The sequence below is a fragment of the Schistocerca americana genome, chromosome 8, assembly GCF_021461395.2.
Source record: "Schistocerca americana isolate TAMUIC-IGC-003095 chromosome 8, iqSchAmer2.1, whole genome shotgun sequence".
NCBI lineage: Eukaryota > Metazoa > Arthropoda > Insecta > Orthoptera > Acrididae > Schistocerca > Schistocerca americana.
In genome coordinates, this window is record NC_060126.1 from 27398285 (window position 1) to 27417552 (window position 19268).

Here is a 19268-nt window from a genome sequence, read left to right on the forward strand (position 1 = left end):
ATAGTCACAATGCCGCTAACTCTTGTCTTATCCCCCAAAGGTTTTCCAAGGGGTACATATCCAGGCTACGTCCACACCAGGGCGAGGTACCGATATCTTTACTTTCAAACTACTTTTTTGTTGTAACAGCAACATGCACAGACATATTATCTTGTTCAAACATAAGACTTTTGTCCCTTAGGTACTCATATATTTTTATCCACTCTGTCTCTAGCATGTCAGTATACATACTAGAGTTCATTCCACGATGGAATTTTTATGGATAACAATGCGTCACGTCACCGGACCACAACTACACTACTGGCCAGTAAAATTTCTACACCAAGAAGAAATGAAGATGATACACGGGTATTCTTTGGACAAATATATTATACTAGAACTGACATGTAATTACATTTTCACGCAATTTGGGTGCATAGATCCTGAGAAATCAGTACCCAGAAGAACCATCTCTGGTCGTAATAACGGCCTTGATACGCCTGGGCATTGAGTCAAACAGAGCTTGGATGGCGCGTACAGGTACAGCTGCCCATGCAACTTCAACACGATACCACAGTTTATCAAGAGTAGTGACTGGCGTATTGTGACGAGCCAGTTGCTCGGCCACCATTGACCAGACGTTTTCAATTGGTGAGAGATCTGCAGAATGTGCTGGCCATGGCAGCAGTCGAACATTTTCTGTATCCAGAAAGCACTGCATGTTTTACCTTTACTCCAGAAGGTTGTCCAGCACTTCCACCACCAAAATATCTCCTCATTCTCACCTGCTCCTCTTTTCTCAGATCATGCCCATCATATTGAAATCGATCCGGTCTATCTGAATTAAACATCTTCTCATCACTTTAACCTATTCTCAAGTCCATGGCATATGTTTTTCAACAAACTTCAATCTAGCCTGTATGTCTGCGTCTTAGAGTAGCTTTCTGCAGTCGTTTCTTCAATGCAAGATGTTTGTCATGTGACAAAATTTGTCGTACACATCTGACAGTTACATGTGAATCAGCAACAAATTTAGAAGAATAGAGGTTTCCGGCCCTTGCTTTGCACGAAAGCAACCCTTTATATGCCTCACATAATTTCCTACGTTGCCCATATTTTCCGTCCTCCCCATACCATGCGCCCAGTCTAACGAAACTATAAATCACTGTACTTGAAAGGTTCAACTTCTTACATAATTGACGGTTAGAGAGTCTTATTTCCTTGTGCGCACCGATTTTTCTTTTTCATCACATTCTAACTGTTTTCCGCGTGGCAATGTCACAATCGTGGTCTATGTACATAAAACGTGCTGGCACTAATGGTGTCTGTTTGCCACCTGCAGGAAAGATACACACACACACACACACACACACACACACACACATACACATACACACACGCACCACAGAGAGTCGACTGACTTTACACCGACTTCCGCTCTCTACCACCTGAATCGTTGATGTTTTGCTATATACTGTGCTACGGGCGTCAAATGCAGTACCACTTGACGGCATTTCTCAGTATAATGGATCTGATACTATTGAATACCCACTGTGCACAACTATTCCAACCGACAATATTAATTTTCCTGCAGATATTCATGCCTACTATAGGAGACGACGCGTCAGTAAGCAAAAACCTTGTCGCGAGCTGAAAGAATCCTAGGACAAGAGTTTTTTCCCATAAGCGCCTCTTTTCCGCAGCGCCTGAGTTTAACTCAAATGCATGTTACAGGAAACATTTACATTCACCGACATTTTCTGCCCCGAGGTGGCCGCGGTAGCCGTGCGGTTCTAGGCGCTTCAGTCCGGAACCACGCGGCTGCTACGGTCGCAGGTTCAAATCCTGCCTCGGGCATGGATGTGTATGATGTCCTTAGTTTAGTTAGGTTTAAGTAGTTCTACATTTAGGGGAATGATGACCTCAGGTGTTAAGTCCCATAGTGTTTAGAGCCATTTGAACCATTTACCTGCCCCGATGCCGAGCTGTCCACACGAGGAGTGCAGTGATGAAATGTCTCTTACATGTTCAGGTTATTAGTTTATCACAACTTCGCGGCTTGCAGTAGTGCTGCGAAATAGGCGCGCGATATGTGGAGACGTTCAAGGCGAGCTGGTTTCGTGTGCCGGTTAAGCAAACAGTATTGCAGCCTTTTCTTGACGCCTAAGGGGAAGTCGTTGGCTGAGCACTGACACGATGCTTCGGGGCACGAATTATTCAGCACTGCCTCATTTCTGATGGTCAAATATCCGCTGGAGCATCCGTTACAATATAGAAAGTGCAATGTGATCCGAAATCGGAACGTTGTTAGATTAGTTCACCCATAGACCACAATCGCATTATTAAAAGTGCAATTATTTTGGCTATTGTTCTAGATTAGTCACTACATTCCCAATTCGTAAACTATATATATTTCTACATTGTATATTTTTGTTGGTTTACCCGTGTAAATCCAGTTATTTGCGTATTGCATAGTTCTTCAATCCTGATGTTACATTAGGCACCTTTGCTGTACAGCAAGAATATCAACGGTGTCACTTCATATTACCTAAAGAGACTATGTTAACTGATCTTTCCGTTGGACGGTGGGCATCCTTGGTGTGTTCTCGTATACCAGCTGGTGCGAGATTCCTTTGTTCATAGGCATTTTTGTAAGTTTGTGCAACTGATTGTGCCTTGTTAATGTTTCAGTATAGGAACTGTTCCAACCCCAATCTTCTTTGAAGACATGTTTCCATGATTTAGCGTTCCCTTTCACCTTGCTGGCTTAGTAGTACTACTATATCTGCATATATTTTTCAGTGAGGAGCAAATTCCCACACGCTGAATCCATACGTCCGACTAACAAACACACACCACTCCACTGCCTGGACTTAGGTCAGCGGTGGAGGGTCTCACGACCCTCTAGTAACAGACCTACGCCATCCACAGCCCACAGTCCAAAGCATCCCTTGCGTTCTTTTGTGGGAGTAACTACTAACAGTGGCATTCAGTTAGTAATACAACACATTTCTTTTCTGGCCGATTTCCGTTGAAGAAAATGCGGAATTTGTTGTGGAACATCGTGGAATATTCCCGCCTTAGATCCTATAGTTTTATGATTTTCCGATTGGTGGCGGAGCAATACGCAGCACCGAAAACGGCGTCTGCAACGGAGGTGCATTCCAAGCAGAGAGCAGTCACAGTTTCTTTTGGCGGAAAAGTAGAGAGTTGTAGATATTCATTGACTTGCAGCATGTCTACAGAGATCTGGCAGTGGACAAAAGCACGGTGAGTTATCGTGGGAGGCGTTCATGATCGTAACGAGGCCACGCAAACCCGTCCGATCTCCGGCGTGCCGCACTCAGCTTTGACTCCTGCAATGTTGGAACGTGCGGACACTCTCACAGTAGATCGTCGGATCAAATTAAACACCTCGCTGCACAACTGGACGTCTCTGTTGGGGATGCTGACACACTCGTGCACCGATTGGTGTACTCGAAAGCATGTACCCGCTGGCTTCCTCGCCACGTAACAGAAGACCATAAAGAGCAACGAACGACAATCTGAGCGGAAATGCTGAGACGTTACGAGGCTGATCGTAACAGTTTTTAGTCGAACACCGTCCAGGTGATGGAACATGGGTTCATGACTTCGAACCGCAGTCCATGTAGTGGCGCCACACAACCCCTCCTCCGAAGAAAAAGTTCAAAGCAGCTCCTTCAGCCGGTAAAGTCATGGCGCTGATGTTCTGGACTCTGACGAGGTTATTCTGCTTGATGTCCTCCCACATGGCGCAACGATCAACTCTGAAGTGCACTGTGCTACCCTCAGGAAAGCGATGAAACGACTTCAGGGCTTTCACCGCCACAAAAATGCAAACGAACATCTCCTTTTCCGTGACAACACGAGGACGTTTACACGCGATAGGAGCTCAAAAAACTTTGTTGGACTGTGCCCGTCGGCCGTTGTGGCCGAGCAGTTTTAGGCCCTTTAGTGTGGAACCGCGTGACCACTGCGGTCGCAGGTTCGAATCCTGCCTCGGGCATGGATGTGTGTGATGTCCTTAGGTTTAAATAGTTGTAAGTTCTAGAGGACTGATGGCCTGTTAAGTCCCATAGTGCTCAGAGCCGTTTGAACCATTTTGGACTCTTCCCCACCATCCATCCAGCCCGTATCTCGCACCTTCCGACTCCCAATGAAGGATGCACTCTGCTGGAAGCAGTATGTGGATGATGGGTAAGTTATTGTTGCATCAAGACGATGGCCAGTAGAGAGGTACCGTGCTGGCGTCCAGGCCCTCCCACTAATGTGGTGTGGAGCTGTCGAAATGAGCGATTATCTTGAAAAATAGTGGCGGATAATACGGTGTATTGTAATCCTGAGTAAATCCAACCTACTTTCAGAAATAAAATGTGTTGCATTTGTTGACGAACGCCCCTCGGATTTAATCCGGTGAGCGCATGAAGAACTGAAAGTGGCACGTGGTCCTCTAAAGGATTACACGAGAGTGAAAAATAAATAAATGTCTAGAAAATAGTGGTCAGTAGAACACTCACCACCCGACGTGTCTCGGAGCGAGGTGCTCCTAGCAGCCGCTAGGGGCGCCCACGTCGCCAGCAGCAGCAGCAGCAGCAGAGGCAGCGGCGGTTTGAGGTCGGCGCGCATCGTGGTCGCTGGTTGCTGGAACAAAGGCGGCCTTCTCTGGAGTCCGTCGGCACGCAGGCAAGGCCGGCGCGACACGCTCAGCTGAAAGCAATCGGCGAGCGATAAGATAGGCGCGACCACTCCAGCCGCGATTCGCGCTCATGTGCGGACAACGTGCGCACTGCGGCGCACCGATTGTTTCCCACTACGAACACAGAGGAAGCTCGTAGACCCAATGCGCGGCCTACAGCGACCCCTTCACACCGAAGTCAACACCCATCGGCGGACGATGGTATTCTGCCTGGTACATCTACATCTACATCCATACTCCGCAAGCCACCTGACGGTGTGTGGCGGAGGGTACCCTGAATACCTCTATCGGTTCTCCCTTCTATTCCACTCTCGTATTGTTCGTGGAAAGAAAGATTGTCGGTATGCCTCTGTGTGGACTCCAATCTCTCTGATTTTATCCTCACGGTCTCTTCGCGAGATATTCATAGGAGGGAGCAATATATTGCTTGACTCCTCGGTGAAGGTATGTTCTCGAAACTTTAACAAAAGCTCGTACCGAGCTACTGAGCGTCTCTCCTCCAGAGTCTTCCACTGGAGTTTACCTATCATCTCCGTAACACTTTCGCGATTACTAAATGATCCTGTAACGAAGCGCGCTACTCTCCGTTGGATCTTCTCAATCTCTTCTATCAACCCTATCTGGTATGGATCCTACACCGGTGGGCAGTATTCAAGCAGTGGGCGAACAAGCGTACTGTAACCTACTTCCTTTGTTTTCGGACTGCATTTCCTTAGGATTCTTCCAATGAATCTCAGTCTGACATCTGCTTTACCGACGATCAAGTTTATATGATGATTCCATTTTAAATCACTCCTAATGCCTACTCCCAAATAATTTATGGAATTAACTACTTCCAGTTGCTGACCTGCTATATTGTAGCTAAATGATAAGGGATCTTTCTACATTGAGATTCAATTGCCATTCCCTGTACCATGCGTCAATTCGCTGCAGATCCTCCTGCATTTCAGTACAATTTTCCATGGTTACAACCTCTCTATATACCACAGCATCATCTGCGAAAAGCCTCAGTGAACTTCCGATGTTATCCACAAGGTCATTTATATATATACGACACTCCCCTGCGGAACAGCTGAAATCACTCTTACTTTGGAAGACTTCTCTCCATTGAGAATGACGTGCTGCGTTCTGTTATCTAGGAACTCTTCAATCCAATCACAGAATTGGTCTGATAGTCCATATGCTCTTACTTTGTGCATTAAACGACTGTGGAGAACTGTATCAAACGCCTTGCGGAAGTCAAGAAACACGGTATCTACCTGGGAACCCGTGTCTATGGCCCTCTGGGTCTCGTGGACGAATAGCGCGAGCTGGGTTTCACACGTTCGTCTTTTTCGAAACCCATGCTGATTCCTAAAGAGTAGATTTCTGGTCTCCAGAAAAGTCACTATACTCGAACATAATACGTGTTCCAAAGTTCTACAACTGATCGACGTTAGAGATATAGGTCTATAAACGATACTACCACAGGCAAGCAGCATTTGGAAATTTGGAAATTTGTGGTAAGTTCCTATAGGACCAAACTGCTGAGGTCATCGGTCCCTAGGCTTACACACTACTTACTCTAACTTAAACTAACTTACGCTGAGGACAACACAAACGCCCATGTCCGAGGGAGGACTCGAACCTCCGACAGGGTGGGGCTACGTGAACCGTGGCAAGACGCCACAGACCGCGCAGCTACCCCGCGCGGCAAGGAACATTCGATCGTGTATCGGTTCGTATGTGTTTCGCTGGTTGTCGGTTCTTTGGCGGACCATCGAAGGAAGTTCGCATCCTCTCTGCTACGGGCTAGCAGCAGGGAAAGCTTTCATCTGCTGTCTCGTCTGTTTTCATGCATATTGTAAGTGGAGGGCGAAGAAAGGAAAGAGAAAGTAAGGAAATAACGATATCAGCTGCGTCGGGAGTTAATGTTAAATCAGCGGCGACGAGTGAGAATGTGTGCCGGACCGGGACTGAAGCCGGGATCTCCTGCTTACGAAGCAGTTGCGTTGACCACTGCACCAACCGGACACAGTTTTACCGCAAATGCGCGACTACCTCGCACACTACCTCCCAGCGACACGTGTTATCAGTCACCGTCCGTGAGCCGGCAAGTGTGGCCGAGCGGTTGTAGGCGCTTCAGTCTGGAACCGCGCGACCGCTACGGTCGCAGGTTCGAATCCTGTCTCGGGCATGGATGTGTGTGATGTCCTTAGGTTAGTTAGGTTTAAGTAGTTCTAAGTTCTAGGGGACTGGTGACCTAAGATGTTAAGTCCCATAGTGCTCAGAGCCATTTTTGTCCTCCGTGCTCGCTACTGTGAGATTCCTCCTGCAGGTCAAACGTAAATGTGCATCAGCACTGAAGGTTGTAGACTCATTGCCCATCGAGGTGAATCAGGGCGCTCAAAAAGAAACGATCCGGAGACATAATTACGGAAACCAGTACCTGTATCTTAGAAGTATTGAGCCTGCCTGATGCGACACTTGTCCCAATGTGACAGAAGGCGGTGAATGGCTGTCTCATAAAATTCCCGGGGCTGACATGTTAACCAGTTCCGAGGTGAATCGTTTGCCCCTCAGAGCTTTTTAAGGGGACCAAAAATGGCGTAATCACAGGGAGAGGGTCCGGACTATGTGACCGAGAACCTCTCATTTGAATTTCTGCAGGAGTGCCACGACTGTGTTGCCCATATGAGGCTTTTCAGTGTCGTGGAGCAGAATGACCCTACGCGTGAGATTGCCTGGTCGTTTTGATTTGATCGCTTGGCAAAGGGTGGTCAAGGTTTGCGAGTAACGCTGGGCATTCACTGTTGACCCATGCTGCAGAAAGTGAATCAGAAGGGGGCCATCTTGGTCAAAGAAGAAAGCCTAAGCTGTCCCGCACTCGTGTGGATGGCCTTGGCCTTTTTTGGTGGTGGTGGTGGTGGTGACCCTGGATGCTTCCACTGTCGTTCTGATTGTGGTTCGGACACCATGACTCATCTCCAGCCACCACTTGTGCCATGAACGCATTTCCTTCCCTATCATAGCGCTGCAGATGAGCAAGACAGTGGGCCATTCGACATGCTTCCTGCTGTGGTTGAATACTGCGGGGCACCCGTTGGGCACGCACCTTGTTCATGTGCGGTCGTTCCTTTATGATGTGTGAACGCTTACGACGCTCAATCCGACCTCGGCGGATGTGGCCTTCACTATCACTCGGCGGTCATGGGTACTGAGGGCATACACCAGCTGGACGATGTCGTCGGTAATGCAGTGTGGTGGTCCAGACCGTGCATCATCGGCTAACGACACCCGTCCTTCCCTGAAGCGTAGTTCAATATAGGAAAATACTGACGGTCCAGTACAGGACAACACGCCGTTTTTACTTCCACCAAAGACGAGGGGATAACAAAGAGTACAGCCACTGTTAACACTGTTTCTGCTGGTGGGACAATCAATGATAAAATCCGCTAAAGTCGTAAAAATTAGTTATTTCTAAAAAGGAGAGCACAAACTGATTTGAGGACATGTAATCCATCTTCAGGTGCATCTGCAAAATTATAAATCAATAATGATACCTGTTCATTTGGTTAAGATAACGAAAGCTAAACACAACCAACAGAAATCCTTAGGAAAAAAACCCTATGCTTTCATTAAAATGTAAGTCCACAAAGGATGCATAACTGAGGTAAAAATATGTTAAAGTCGGGTATCTTGAATCCTAGGCCTGCCAGAAAGGCTCTCGCAGAGGAGGACCTAAATAAAAGGACAAAGGTCCCAATTAAAAGAGCGGAAACCACTGCTAAATGGGTTGAAATATATAATATACTTGCATTAAAGATTCTACATCCCAAAAACTAACTACAAAACTTACAATGATCCGAGCCTAGGGGTCTTCCACTCACGGATTCGCATAAAGATAGAAAGCGGTAAAAAAAAGTTATGTATATTGTGCTCCTGCAGGCATGTGTGACAACAATGTAACAGGCTGAGTAAAGTTTGGACTCAGCAGTGTTTCAGACCCATACGAAACACAATGCAAAGCTCCAATGCCGGTGGGAAGGGACATGTACCCCTAACGTAAGCGAGTGATGGTCAAAATTTGAATTAATACACCTGCCAACAAAACGTCTAAGGAACCACAAACTATCATCGACTGCTGTGAAAACTAACTTCTCTCGTGTGACAGCGAGGCACCAATCACATATTACGCTGTCTGCACGTGAATGCACAGCAAACCAACCAACAGGGTCAAACCAAAGTATATTGACGTAATTCCTGCAATATCACTGAAGAATTCGTACAGCACGCTTAGAGAGAGTAGTCCTAAATTGTCACTCATTGGTACATATACAAAGTAATGCAACAACTAATTGTAATGTAAGGAAACCAGTAAAGACTTTATTTTATTGCTATGTACATGTTTCTTTCTTTAAGAATTTCTGTAGGTTTTATTTAGTTTTGATTCTCTTAACTATGTGGACAGGCATTATTACTGATTTATAATTTTGCAGATGGATGTGCAGGTAAGACGACTGCTGTGAAAACTAACTTCTCTCGTGTGACAGCGAGGCACAAATCACATATTACGCTGTCTGCACGTGAATGCACAGCAAACCAACCAACAGGGTCAAACCAAAGTATATTGACGTAATTCCTGCAATATCACTGAAGAATTCGTACAGCACGCTTAGAGAGAGTAGTCCTAAATTGTCTGGTGTTAAGGAAAGCGTCCTGAAGACGAGTTGTGCTCTCATTTTTAGAAATAAATAATTTTTACCACTGTAGCGGATTATATCGCTGGTGTTTACAAAGTGTAAGTACAGCTTACTCAACTTGAAGACTACTCCGTCTGTCAGCTTAGATGTAGGGACAGACACTTAAAAGAAAAATACGTGTAACAGCACAGCACACGCTCATAACGTAGTGCAACTTCCTGCCAGTAACAATGTGAGTGCAAGCTTCTGTTAATTGCCGCTTGAGGGTTCCATCAACATTCCAACCCAACCTTTCCTGCTTAGTCCAATTTAAGAAGTGGTCCAATATACGAGGTGTTACTCTAAATGCCTCCCGTTGCTAATAACGCGAGTGTAAATGCTTGCCTTTCTTCAAGGTTATGTTGGTCGTCGTTAATTAGTCTTTTGCTTTTAAATTTCCTCTTCAGTTGTTCAAAATGGTTCAAATGGCTCTGAGCACTATGGGACTTAACTTCTGAGGTCATCAGTTCCCTAGAACTTAGAACTACTTAAACCTAACTAACCTAAGGACATCACACCCATGGATGCCCGAGGCAGGATTCGAATCTGCGACCGTAGCGGTGGCGCGGTTCCAGACTGAACCGCCTAGAACCGCTCGTCCACAACGGCGGCCCTCTTCAGTTGTAATGAAGAGTCAGCAGCAAATTGCAACAGACATATGTACAGTGTTCTTGTCTGATGTTAAGGAAAGCTGAAGTTACATTTCAAGTGCATTACTCGTATCTCCAAGCGTCTTACGCTGCCGCACAAATTCAGACACCTAACCCCCCCCCCCCCCCCCCCCCATTTGCTACTCCATTTTGCTAACTTCGTCAAACATAGTGAACTTGCAGTGCAAACCTCTCTGAGTATCAGAGTTGTCCCTCATGGCAGTAACTGTATAGTGTTGTAGGAAGTCATAACGCAGCGTTCATAGGCTACGCTCGTCATATCCTGTTGTTTCGCGTACCCCCTAGAGCAAAGGCTTGATTACTGTTGCAGGCTAGTGGCGGCGAACAATAGCGAATTGTCGGCGAATGCGCACTCGTTCACGTTGGCCTGCATTCTCTCCGGTGTAGAGGGGTGCTGTAAACGCCTCGCCTGCTTTCGCACGTAGAGGACGCTGGTCCGCCCGCCATTCGGACTGCTCCGCAGTCTTCCTCAGACGATATTAAAGAAACTGCATTTGTCTGGCCAGCGGTGTGCAAACAAATACTAGTGGTACGAGGCTATACTATGTCGTATTTTACGTAAGAAAATATGTCTGCTGTAACGTGAGACTAAGCGAAAAACATCAGTTCCAAACGAAGTAAGCCGGCCTCGGTGGCCGAGCGGTTCTAGGCGCTTCAGTCCGGAACCGCGCGACTGCTACGGTCGCAGGTTCGAATCCTGCCTCGGGCATGGACGTGTGTGATGTCCTTAGGTTAGTTAGGTTTAAGTAGTTCTAAGTTCTAGGGGACTGATGACCTTAGAATTTAAGTCCCATAGTGCTCAGAGCCATTTGAACCATTTTGAGCCAAACGAAGTAATATCTCGGAAATATTCAGGCAGACGACACTTTCTGATATAAGCGAACATGGGACGTAAAATATCACCACTGCCTATGTTTTATATCAATAAGAAACATGTGTGGTTATTACAAATACACGTTTTCTAGTAGTTGCTCGGATGGATTTAAGTGCATTTCATGCTTTAAAAAAGTATTCGGTAAAATATTTCGATTCTTTCGCTACTTATAACCCCACCGAGCGAAGTGGCGCAGTGGTTAGCCCACTGGACTCTCATTTGGGAGGAAGACGGTTCAAACCCCCGTCTATCGTTTCAGGCAAATGCCGGGATGGTTCTTTGAAAGAGCACTGCCGACGTCCTTCCCCATCCTTCCCTAATTCGATGGAACCGATGACCTGGCTGGTTGGGACCCTCCTGTAAATCAACCAAGAAACCAACTTACAACCTCATGATGAACAGCTTGTCTTTTTTTTTTTTTTTACTTATGAAGAAACAGTCACGATCGCAAAATATCATTTATATAAAATGACCGGTTTCGGCACATACGGTAAGCCATCTTCAGATTGATTAAACGATTTTATGGAGCTGCCGACGTGCTTAGCAGCTGCGTGTTCTCAAGACGATAGCTTCAGTGACTGTTTCTTCATAAGTAATTATCACAAGTAAGATCGCTAACACGTCGAACCATGTTGGTTAAAATGATGAAAGCTTATCTTTTCATTAATGGTGACAGTTACTGTGATATTTCCAAACTATCCCGTTACACGAAACTCAGATAGTTTTCAATAAAAAATACGAGACGCTACTCGTCTACCTTTGACACACATTGCTATGCATGAAGTGTAAATTAAGCAATTTTTCTTTAGACTTTAGGTACCAGATCCATACTTATCTCCAGCTTCGGAAAAATGGATGTAGCGCACTAACATCCACCCGAACTCTCAAACACAGTGAGTGTGAATTAATCATATAATCGATCGTATTTCATACACGGTGCTAGATATCGAATTGAGTTTTTGGAAAGTGATAGGACGGAAAGAGGAGAGTACTTTGCTACGTGGGCAGCAAGTGAAACTTTGTTATACGCTATCTGATCAAAACTGTCCGGACATCTACTGGTGGACACTAATTTCCGGTCCGCACTTTGCCTTCATGAGAGGTCGGACTCTGCTGAATTTCTGTGGAGGACTGTCAGCCCGTTCCGCGCCATCTGAGGCGCCTTGTCACGGTCCGCGCGGTTCCCCCCGTCGGAGGTTCGAGTCCTCCCTCAGGCAAGGGTGTGTTTGTTGTCCATAGCATAAGTCACATTAAATAGTGCGTAAGCTTAGAGACCGATGACATCAGCAGTTGGGTCCCATAAGACCTTACCACAAACTTCCAAAAACTATTTGTCAGCCAATTCTTCCTCAGGTGTCGGACGCTGGGGACTGGAGCGAATTCGACGATCTGACCTATCACAGGAGCTTTCAGCTGGGTTCCGATCGCGACTCTGTGCGGGCCAGTCCACATCAGGGATGATATTGTCCGCCGCAAAACGCCGCCTGACTGACTCTGCTTTATGACAGGGTGCTTCGATAAGCTGATACAAACAATGGTCGTCTCCCAACTGTTCCTCGACTGTACGCAGTACACAAAGTTGTGATATCTGTTCATGTACTTCGGCTTTTAATGTTTTCCTAACTGCGACAAGGAGATCACAACCTAACAAGGGAAAACAGCCTCGTACCGCAACGCCATCTGCCTCATACTTCACTGCTGGCACTACACATGATGGCAGGTAGCTTCTCCAGGCACTCGCCGAACAAAAATCCTTCCATCGAATCACCACAGGATACAGCGTGATTCACCGCTTCAGGTCACTCTCTTCCAGTCATACGCTGTCCAGCGGCGTCGCTTAGAACCGACTGCAGACACCTGTTGCTTATGATGGGCCGCCCGACCGTTGCAGCCCCTTCCTCCTGACCCCGTACACACAATCACTGTGCTACGTCGGATAGTACGTTTTCTTACAACCATCCCACACAATGCTCGACGGTAAGTCAGTACACGAGGTCTGAGTGGTCTCGGTTTATTTCTGGTTGTTACTTCACGTTTCCACTTCACAGTCACGCCAGCAACATTCGATGTAGGTAGCTTTAGAAGGGTTGACATGTTCTTGACGGATATGTTACTCAGGTGAAGTCTAGTGATGGATCCACGTTCATTCACCTCCACTGACCGATTCATTCGGCTGTTACTGCTCCCCTACTGACAGCGGACAGTGTTCAGTGTTCAGTACTCCCCACCTGGTTTCGCGAAAAAAAAAAAAAAAAAAAAAAAAAAAAGAAAACCTCTGTAAAGTAATCGTTATAATTAAAAGAAACTCAGTGACTGCAGGGGAAGCTCACACACAGAGCTCTTGTCAGGCTTTTCATAACGAAGTCAAGAGTGTGGGGGCAGTGTAAGGTCTGGTAACATTTCGTAAACCACTAATTTAAGGAACAAAGCAGGCGGAGCACATGTCTGAAATGATACGGGGTTTTACTGAGACCAAAAACTGGCGCAGAAACCGGCCAACAGATGGCGCTGGGCAGCAGCACGTTAGCGAGGCCACGTGAGAATCGTTTATAAAATGAGATGTAGTGAGATACGTCTGCCGTCGTTCCATGTTGACGTTACCAGAAAACGCACTGTTAGTCAAGCTTTATTTTCAGAATGGAGATTCCGCTACTGCAACTAGCCAAACCTACAGCAGTAAGAAGGGTATTTGAACGGGTAAAGGTCCTGTGAAAAACCTCTGCCCATGCAGCTTCAACAAGATGCCACAGTTCATCAAGAGTAGTGACTGGCGTATTGTGACGAGCCAGTTACTCGGCCACCATTGACCAGACATTTCCAGTTGGTGAGAGATCTGGAGAATACGTTCGCCAGGGCAGCAGTCGAACATTTCCTGTATCGAGAAACAACGCGTACAGGACCTGAATTATCCTGCTGAAATGTAGGGTTTCGCAGGGATCGAATGAAGGATAGAGCCACGGGTCGTAACACATCTTAAATGTAACGTCCACTGTTCAAAGTGCCGTCAATGCGAACAAGAGGTGACCGAGACGTGTAACCAATGGCACCCCATACCATCATGCCGGGTGATACGCCAGTATGACGATGATGTGCGTTCACCGCGATGTCGCCAAACACGGATGCGACCATCATGATGCTGTAAACAACTTGGATTCATCCGAAAAAATGACGTTTTGCCATTCGTGCACACAGGTTCGTCGTTGAGTACACCATCGCAGGCGCTCCTGTCTGTGGCGCAGCGTCAATGGTAACTGCGCCCATGGTCTCCGAGCTGATAGTCCGTGCTGCTGCAAACGTCGTCCAACTGTTCGTGCAGATGATTGTTGTCTTGCAAACGTCCCCATCTGTTGACTCAGGGATCGAGACGTGGCTGCACAGTCATGCGTATAAGATGCCTGTCATCTCGACTGCTAGTGATAGCAGGCCGTTGGGATCCAGCACGGCGTTCCGTATTACCCTCCTGAAGCCACCGATTCCATATTCTGCTAACAGTCATTAGATCTCGACCAACGCGAGCAGCATGTCGCGATACGATAAACCGCAATCGCGATAGGCTACAATCCGACCTTAATCAAAGTCGGGAACGTGATGGTACGCATTTCTCCTCCTTACTCGAGGCATCACAACAACGTCTCACCAGGCATTGCCGGTCAACTGCTGTTTGTGTATGAGAAATCGGTTGGAAACTTTCCTCATGTCAGCACGTTGTAGGTGTCGCCACCGTCGCCAACCTTGTATGAATGCTGTGAAAAGCTAATCATTAGCATATCATAGCATCTTCTTCCTGTCGGTTAAATTTCGCGTCTGTACACGTCATCGTCGTGGTGTAGCAATTTTAATGGCCAGTAGTGTAGTATTACTGTAATGTAATTAGTGGAAGTTCAAGAAACGCTTCCATCGGCTCAACCTAAGCGCCACCCCTCTATGTGTTTGCGGAGAGGAAGAAGAACCGAACAGTATATTACAACGTTGTCCTCGAAACACGGACCATCTAAACGTCCTTGTTAGTAATCTTCGGGCTCATGGTCATCAGTTTCTAAGAAACCTCAAAACATTGTTAGAATCCGACGGTGCTGGAGCGTGTGAGCTACTGTACAAGTTCGTCTGCACTGCCAACATCAACATATAGGGGGCTCCGTCTGCTTCTAAGCTAATGCTCCTCAACTTAGAATGCCAGGCGAAGAGTAAAGTTGACTCAATTGAATATATCCGTGCGTGCTACTCTCCAGAACATGGAACGTTCAGCTTTTAAATGTGTGTCACTGTGTGTCTCCTGCGTGTACAAGTCTGGATACCGGCCTACCTATACTCGCGGCTGTAGTAGGCAACTCTGGTTCCCGTAAATTGTTCTCCTATTCTATCTAGATGGTACTTATCGACCCGCACAAATATTCAGTCGTCTGTCGGCAACTTTTAAAACAATTCTCACAGGAGGTACGAAGAACATTTTATTGTTGAGGTAGTCATTAATTTTGACTATTTTGGGAGCATCCGAATTGTGTATCAACGGCGATTTATCATTCCTGATTGTGTTAATAGTAGGATTTTTATAGTATACTACTAGTGTGTACCCCCGTGTTCCATTTTCGGGTTGTTTATTGGTTTTCGTATACTCTGATTCTAAATCTTATTTTATGTCGTTTCAGTTATTTGTTAACACGGTGTTACATCGTACAAAGGTACGGCTTTAATGATGGCAACTTCATGAATTGCTAATTGCAGCTGTAATATGACATTTCCTTTGATTTTTTTTTTTTAAAGGTGGAATCCTTCCACGCTCACACCAACGTAGTGACCATCTCAAAAGATCTGCTCTCAGCTCCGTATTGTTAGCTGCAAATCGAGGAGTTTACGAGATGTTATTGTGCGTCTTGGTAGGATTGCCCACTAATACAGGTCCGTGTAGGTGGCAGAGGTGGACGAGAAGCGATGAAGGGTAGCGTATTTAACGGCAGAGAGGGGGGGGGGGTGCAAGGCAAGAGACACGGGGGAGAAGCTTCTGCGATAGTCCGGACGGGTAGCAAGAGAAATAGCGGATATCTTGCTTTGTGTGTCGGATTACGCAAGGCTAGGGTATGTTGGAAGTGGCTACCATGCGGCTCGATAGCGTGTCGGAGTCAGTGTTCGTCATAGTAGCGTGTGTCCCGTGGGGCACCGCAGTGCGTTGCTGTGAGCACTTGTGCAGTGCCGCGTGAGTGGCGAGTTGGCGCAGCACGAGGCAGGCGTCAGCCGCGGCAGCTCGACGCACGGCGCAGTTCTTCTGGCGGGGCTGCCTGCGCGGGAGCCGCTCTTCGCCCTCTTCGGTGAGCCGCACGCTGGCTGCTCGCGCTTCGCGGTGAGTGCTGCTTCTGCTCTTCCCTGGCGCCGGTCTCCACCGTGGCTGGCGGGCCGCCGCCGTTGCCGGCGGGGCGACGGGTGCCTTCGTGGCGCCCTGGCGTGCTCCTGCGGCGCTGCTGGAGCGGTTCCAGCGGCAGACACCAGTACGACAGTCGTCTTCTTGGTGACAGCTTTCTGCGGCGGTGCACCCCTGTTGCAGTGCGAGCACTGTACCCAGCTGTGTGGCCTCAGCAGCCAGGGCAGGTGCGAACGCGGCCGTCTGTGCCGCTGTGACAGCTTTAAGGGCCGCTCACAGACATAGCTTTTACCGAAACCTGGCGTTTGGTGAGATGGCATGACGGCATCTGGAAGTTTGTGTCTCGTGTGTGTGTTGTGCATTGAACCCGGGACCTAGAAAGATGGAGAGGCTTCGTCCCGCCGTAGCCCTCAGTGGTTCACAACCCCGCAACAGGCTACAGCAGTCCACTCATTCCACCGAACTCAGGATTATTGTGCGATTCGGCCCCCAGTGGAGCCTCCGGGAACGTCTGATAGCAGAAGAGTGTAAGCCCAAGCAGCGTGTTAGGCAGCGTGGCTTGTGTGTGGTACTAACACGATATGGGGTTGTAAGCTTTACGAGGTGGCTTAAAGAAATTCTCGATTTGAGCAAATGTTTGAGCACTAATTGAGTTTAACACACGCAATGTAGCATCGTGTTATGAGAAGAACGTCAATATACATACGCGTTTAAAGCAGACTGTGACGACCGGTGTGGCGGAACGGTTGTAGCCATTTCATTCTGGAAACGCGCGACCGCTACGGTCGCAGGTTCGAATCCTGCCTCGGGCATGGATATGTGTCATGTCCTTGGGTTAGTTAGGTTTAAGTGGTTATAAGTTCTAGGGGACTGATCACCTCACATGCTAAGTCCGATAGTGCTCAGAGCCATTTGAAGCAAAGCAGAGTGTAGTTTTCGTAGGCACACTCAAATGAATAAAGACGCTTGTTATCGACGACAAAATGCACCTTCTACTTATAGGAACACTTTTTTAAGGAGTATACTGCTCGAAGAAAAGCGGAAGTTGATAAAAGGTTAAAAACACATAATTAAGTTACGCCTGTTAATACTAGATTATTAAATTCCCTAAAGTAGATATAAACTATTTAATATTGCCGGTGTTTCGGTTAAGAGAAACTGTGATGTGATTATGTAGACTTGCATACAGTAAAAGAGCAAAAATACATAAAATGTTTGTAATTATGCTTGCACTGAGACGTGTGCCTTAACTTGTTATGTTTCGTCTGTTGTCCGAAAATATGCAGCCAAACACGAAGCATATGTTGACCATCATGTCAAAACTCTGAAGGTAACGTAGTCGTATCAGTTTATTCCCATTTCTTACGAGCATTTTAACCGGTAAATAAGACACTGTCTACAAGTCGTCTGCGCTCGCCGCCGTACTGCTATACTAAACTGCCGGCTTCAGTGACAGCTACGATAGTGTGTGCGGTGACGGCAGTCGGTCTCTCGTCTTCTTGTCAGGGGTGGGGAGTGCTCCCCGACCGCCCGCCTCCGGCCGGTCTTCGCCGCTGACGGAGGGGAGGGCCGCTCCCGTGCCGCCCCCAAGTCTCGTCCCGCCCCTCCGCCGTCGTCCTCTCGGCTTCCGCGTCGTCGCGGCCGCAGCCGCCGCGCTGCCGTCCGACCGGCCGTGGCTCGGGAACGCCGGGCGGCGACGCCGACACCGGAGCGTCTGTGGCGCGGTCTCAGGTGCGGCTGTCGTGATTGCCGCAGTACTCGGCCACGTGCCTGTGGCCCTGGCACCTGCAGCTCTTGGGCTGACGGTCAGGAGAGCCTCCACCGTCACGGGGAAGGCCGGCAGCCTCCGCAGAGGGATGACGCCGCTCGCGCCCTGTGGCGTCTGCACCGCTACGGCAGACAGCGGCGGTCTCCTCCTGTTGCGGAGCCTCAGAGCTGCATTACCGGACGCAGCCCGTCCCGGACTGCTGCTTCGTCGCAGCACTCTCAGGAGCGCGCCTGTCGTCTCCTCTCCTCTCTTCTACGGGGAGCCGCCTCCTTTCGCGCCTGTAGCGCATCGGCGATACGGCCGGCCACAGCGCTCTGTGCCCTGCTGCGCTCGCTGCTCGGTGGGTCCGAGTACACAGACGCAGACAAGAAGATCGCCTAGTGGCTAGAGGAGCCCTATACGGCGTCAACCGGCGCTCTCCGCCCGATACCACTGCGCTCAGCGTACAGAGGGCGGGCACGCTGCCACTTCTGCGGCGTCGACCGGCAGTCTGCGTCGCGTCAGCTGCACGACCGGCGAACCCTTCGTGCTGGAGACTTTCTTCTGCCTGACTTTCTTGGGCCCGCTGTGGCGCGAACAGACGCGACAATTCGCTTCGTTGTGCTTACACCGCGACACTTTTCTATTCGCCACTACCATAGCAAGGCACTTCTTGCCGGGCTGTCTCTTTCGGTCGTAGCTCCGGTGCGCGCCGCAGCAGCGGTCCGCTCGCCTTACTGGCTCAGACCGATGTCACGAAGATATGACATTTCCTGTTTCTTTTTTTTTTTTTTTTTTTTTTTTGAGTCACCAGTCTTCTGACAGGGTTGATGCGGCCCTCCACTAACGAATTCCTCCCCTGTGCCAACCTCTCCGTCTCAGAGTAGCACTTTCAACCTACGTTCTCAGCTGTTTAGTGGATGCATTACAATCTCTGTCTTTCTCTCCAGTTATTGCCTTCTACACCTCCCTTTAGTACCGTGGAAATTATTCCCTGATCTATTAACATATGCCGGCCCGAGTGGCCGAGCGGTTCTAGACGCTACAGTCTAGTCAAAGTTCTAGGGGAGTGCTAACCTCAGAAGTTAAGTCCCATAGCGCTCAGAACCATTTGAACCATTTTTTTTTCTTAACAAATGTCCTATCATTCTGTACCTTGTGCCTATGAGTGTTTTCCACATATTCCGCTCCACTCCGATTCTGCGC

General features: G+C 48.0%; 1 protein-coding gene across 1 annotated transcript in view; it reads right to left on the minus strand.

Annotated features, from left to right (window-relative positions):
• Window positions 1–19268, minus strand: part of LOC124544975 (PI-PLC X domain-containing protein 1-like) — a 411814-nt gene that overhangs the window by 77772 nt on the left and 314774 nt on the right. Inside the window, exon 3 of the mRNA XM_047123723.1 lies at window positions 4518–4641. Coding sequence (XP_046979679.1) covers window positions 4518–4626 — 109 coding nt within the window. The 5' untranslated portion in view covers window positions 4627–4641. The remainder of the gene's footprint in view (window positions 1–4517; window positions 4642–19268) is intronic.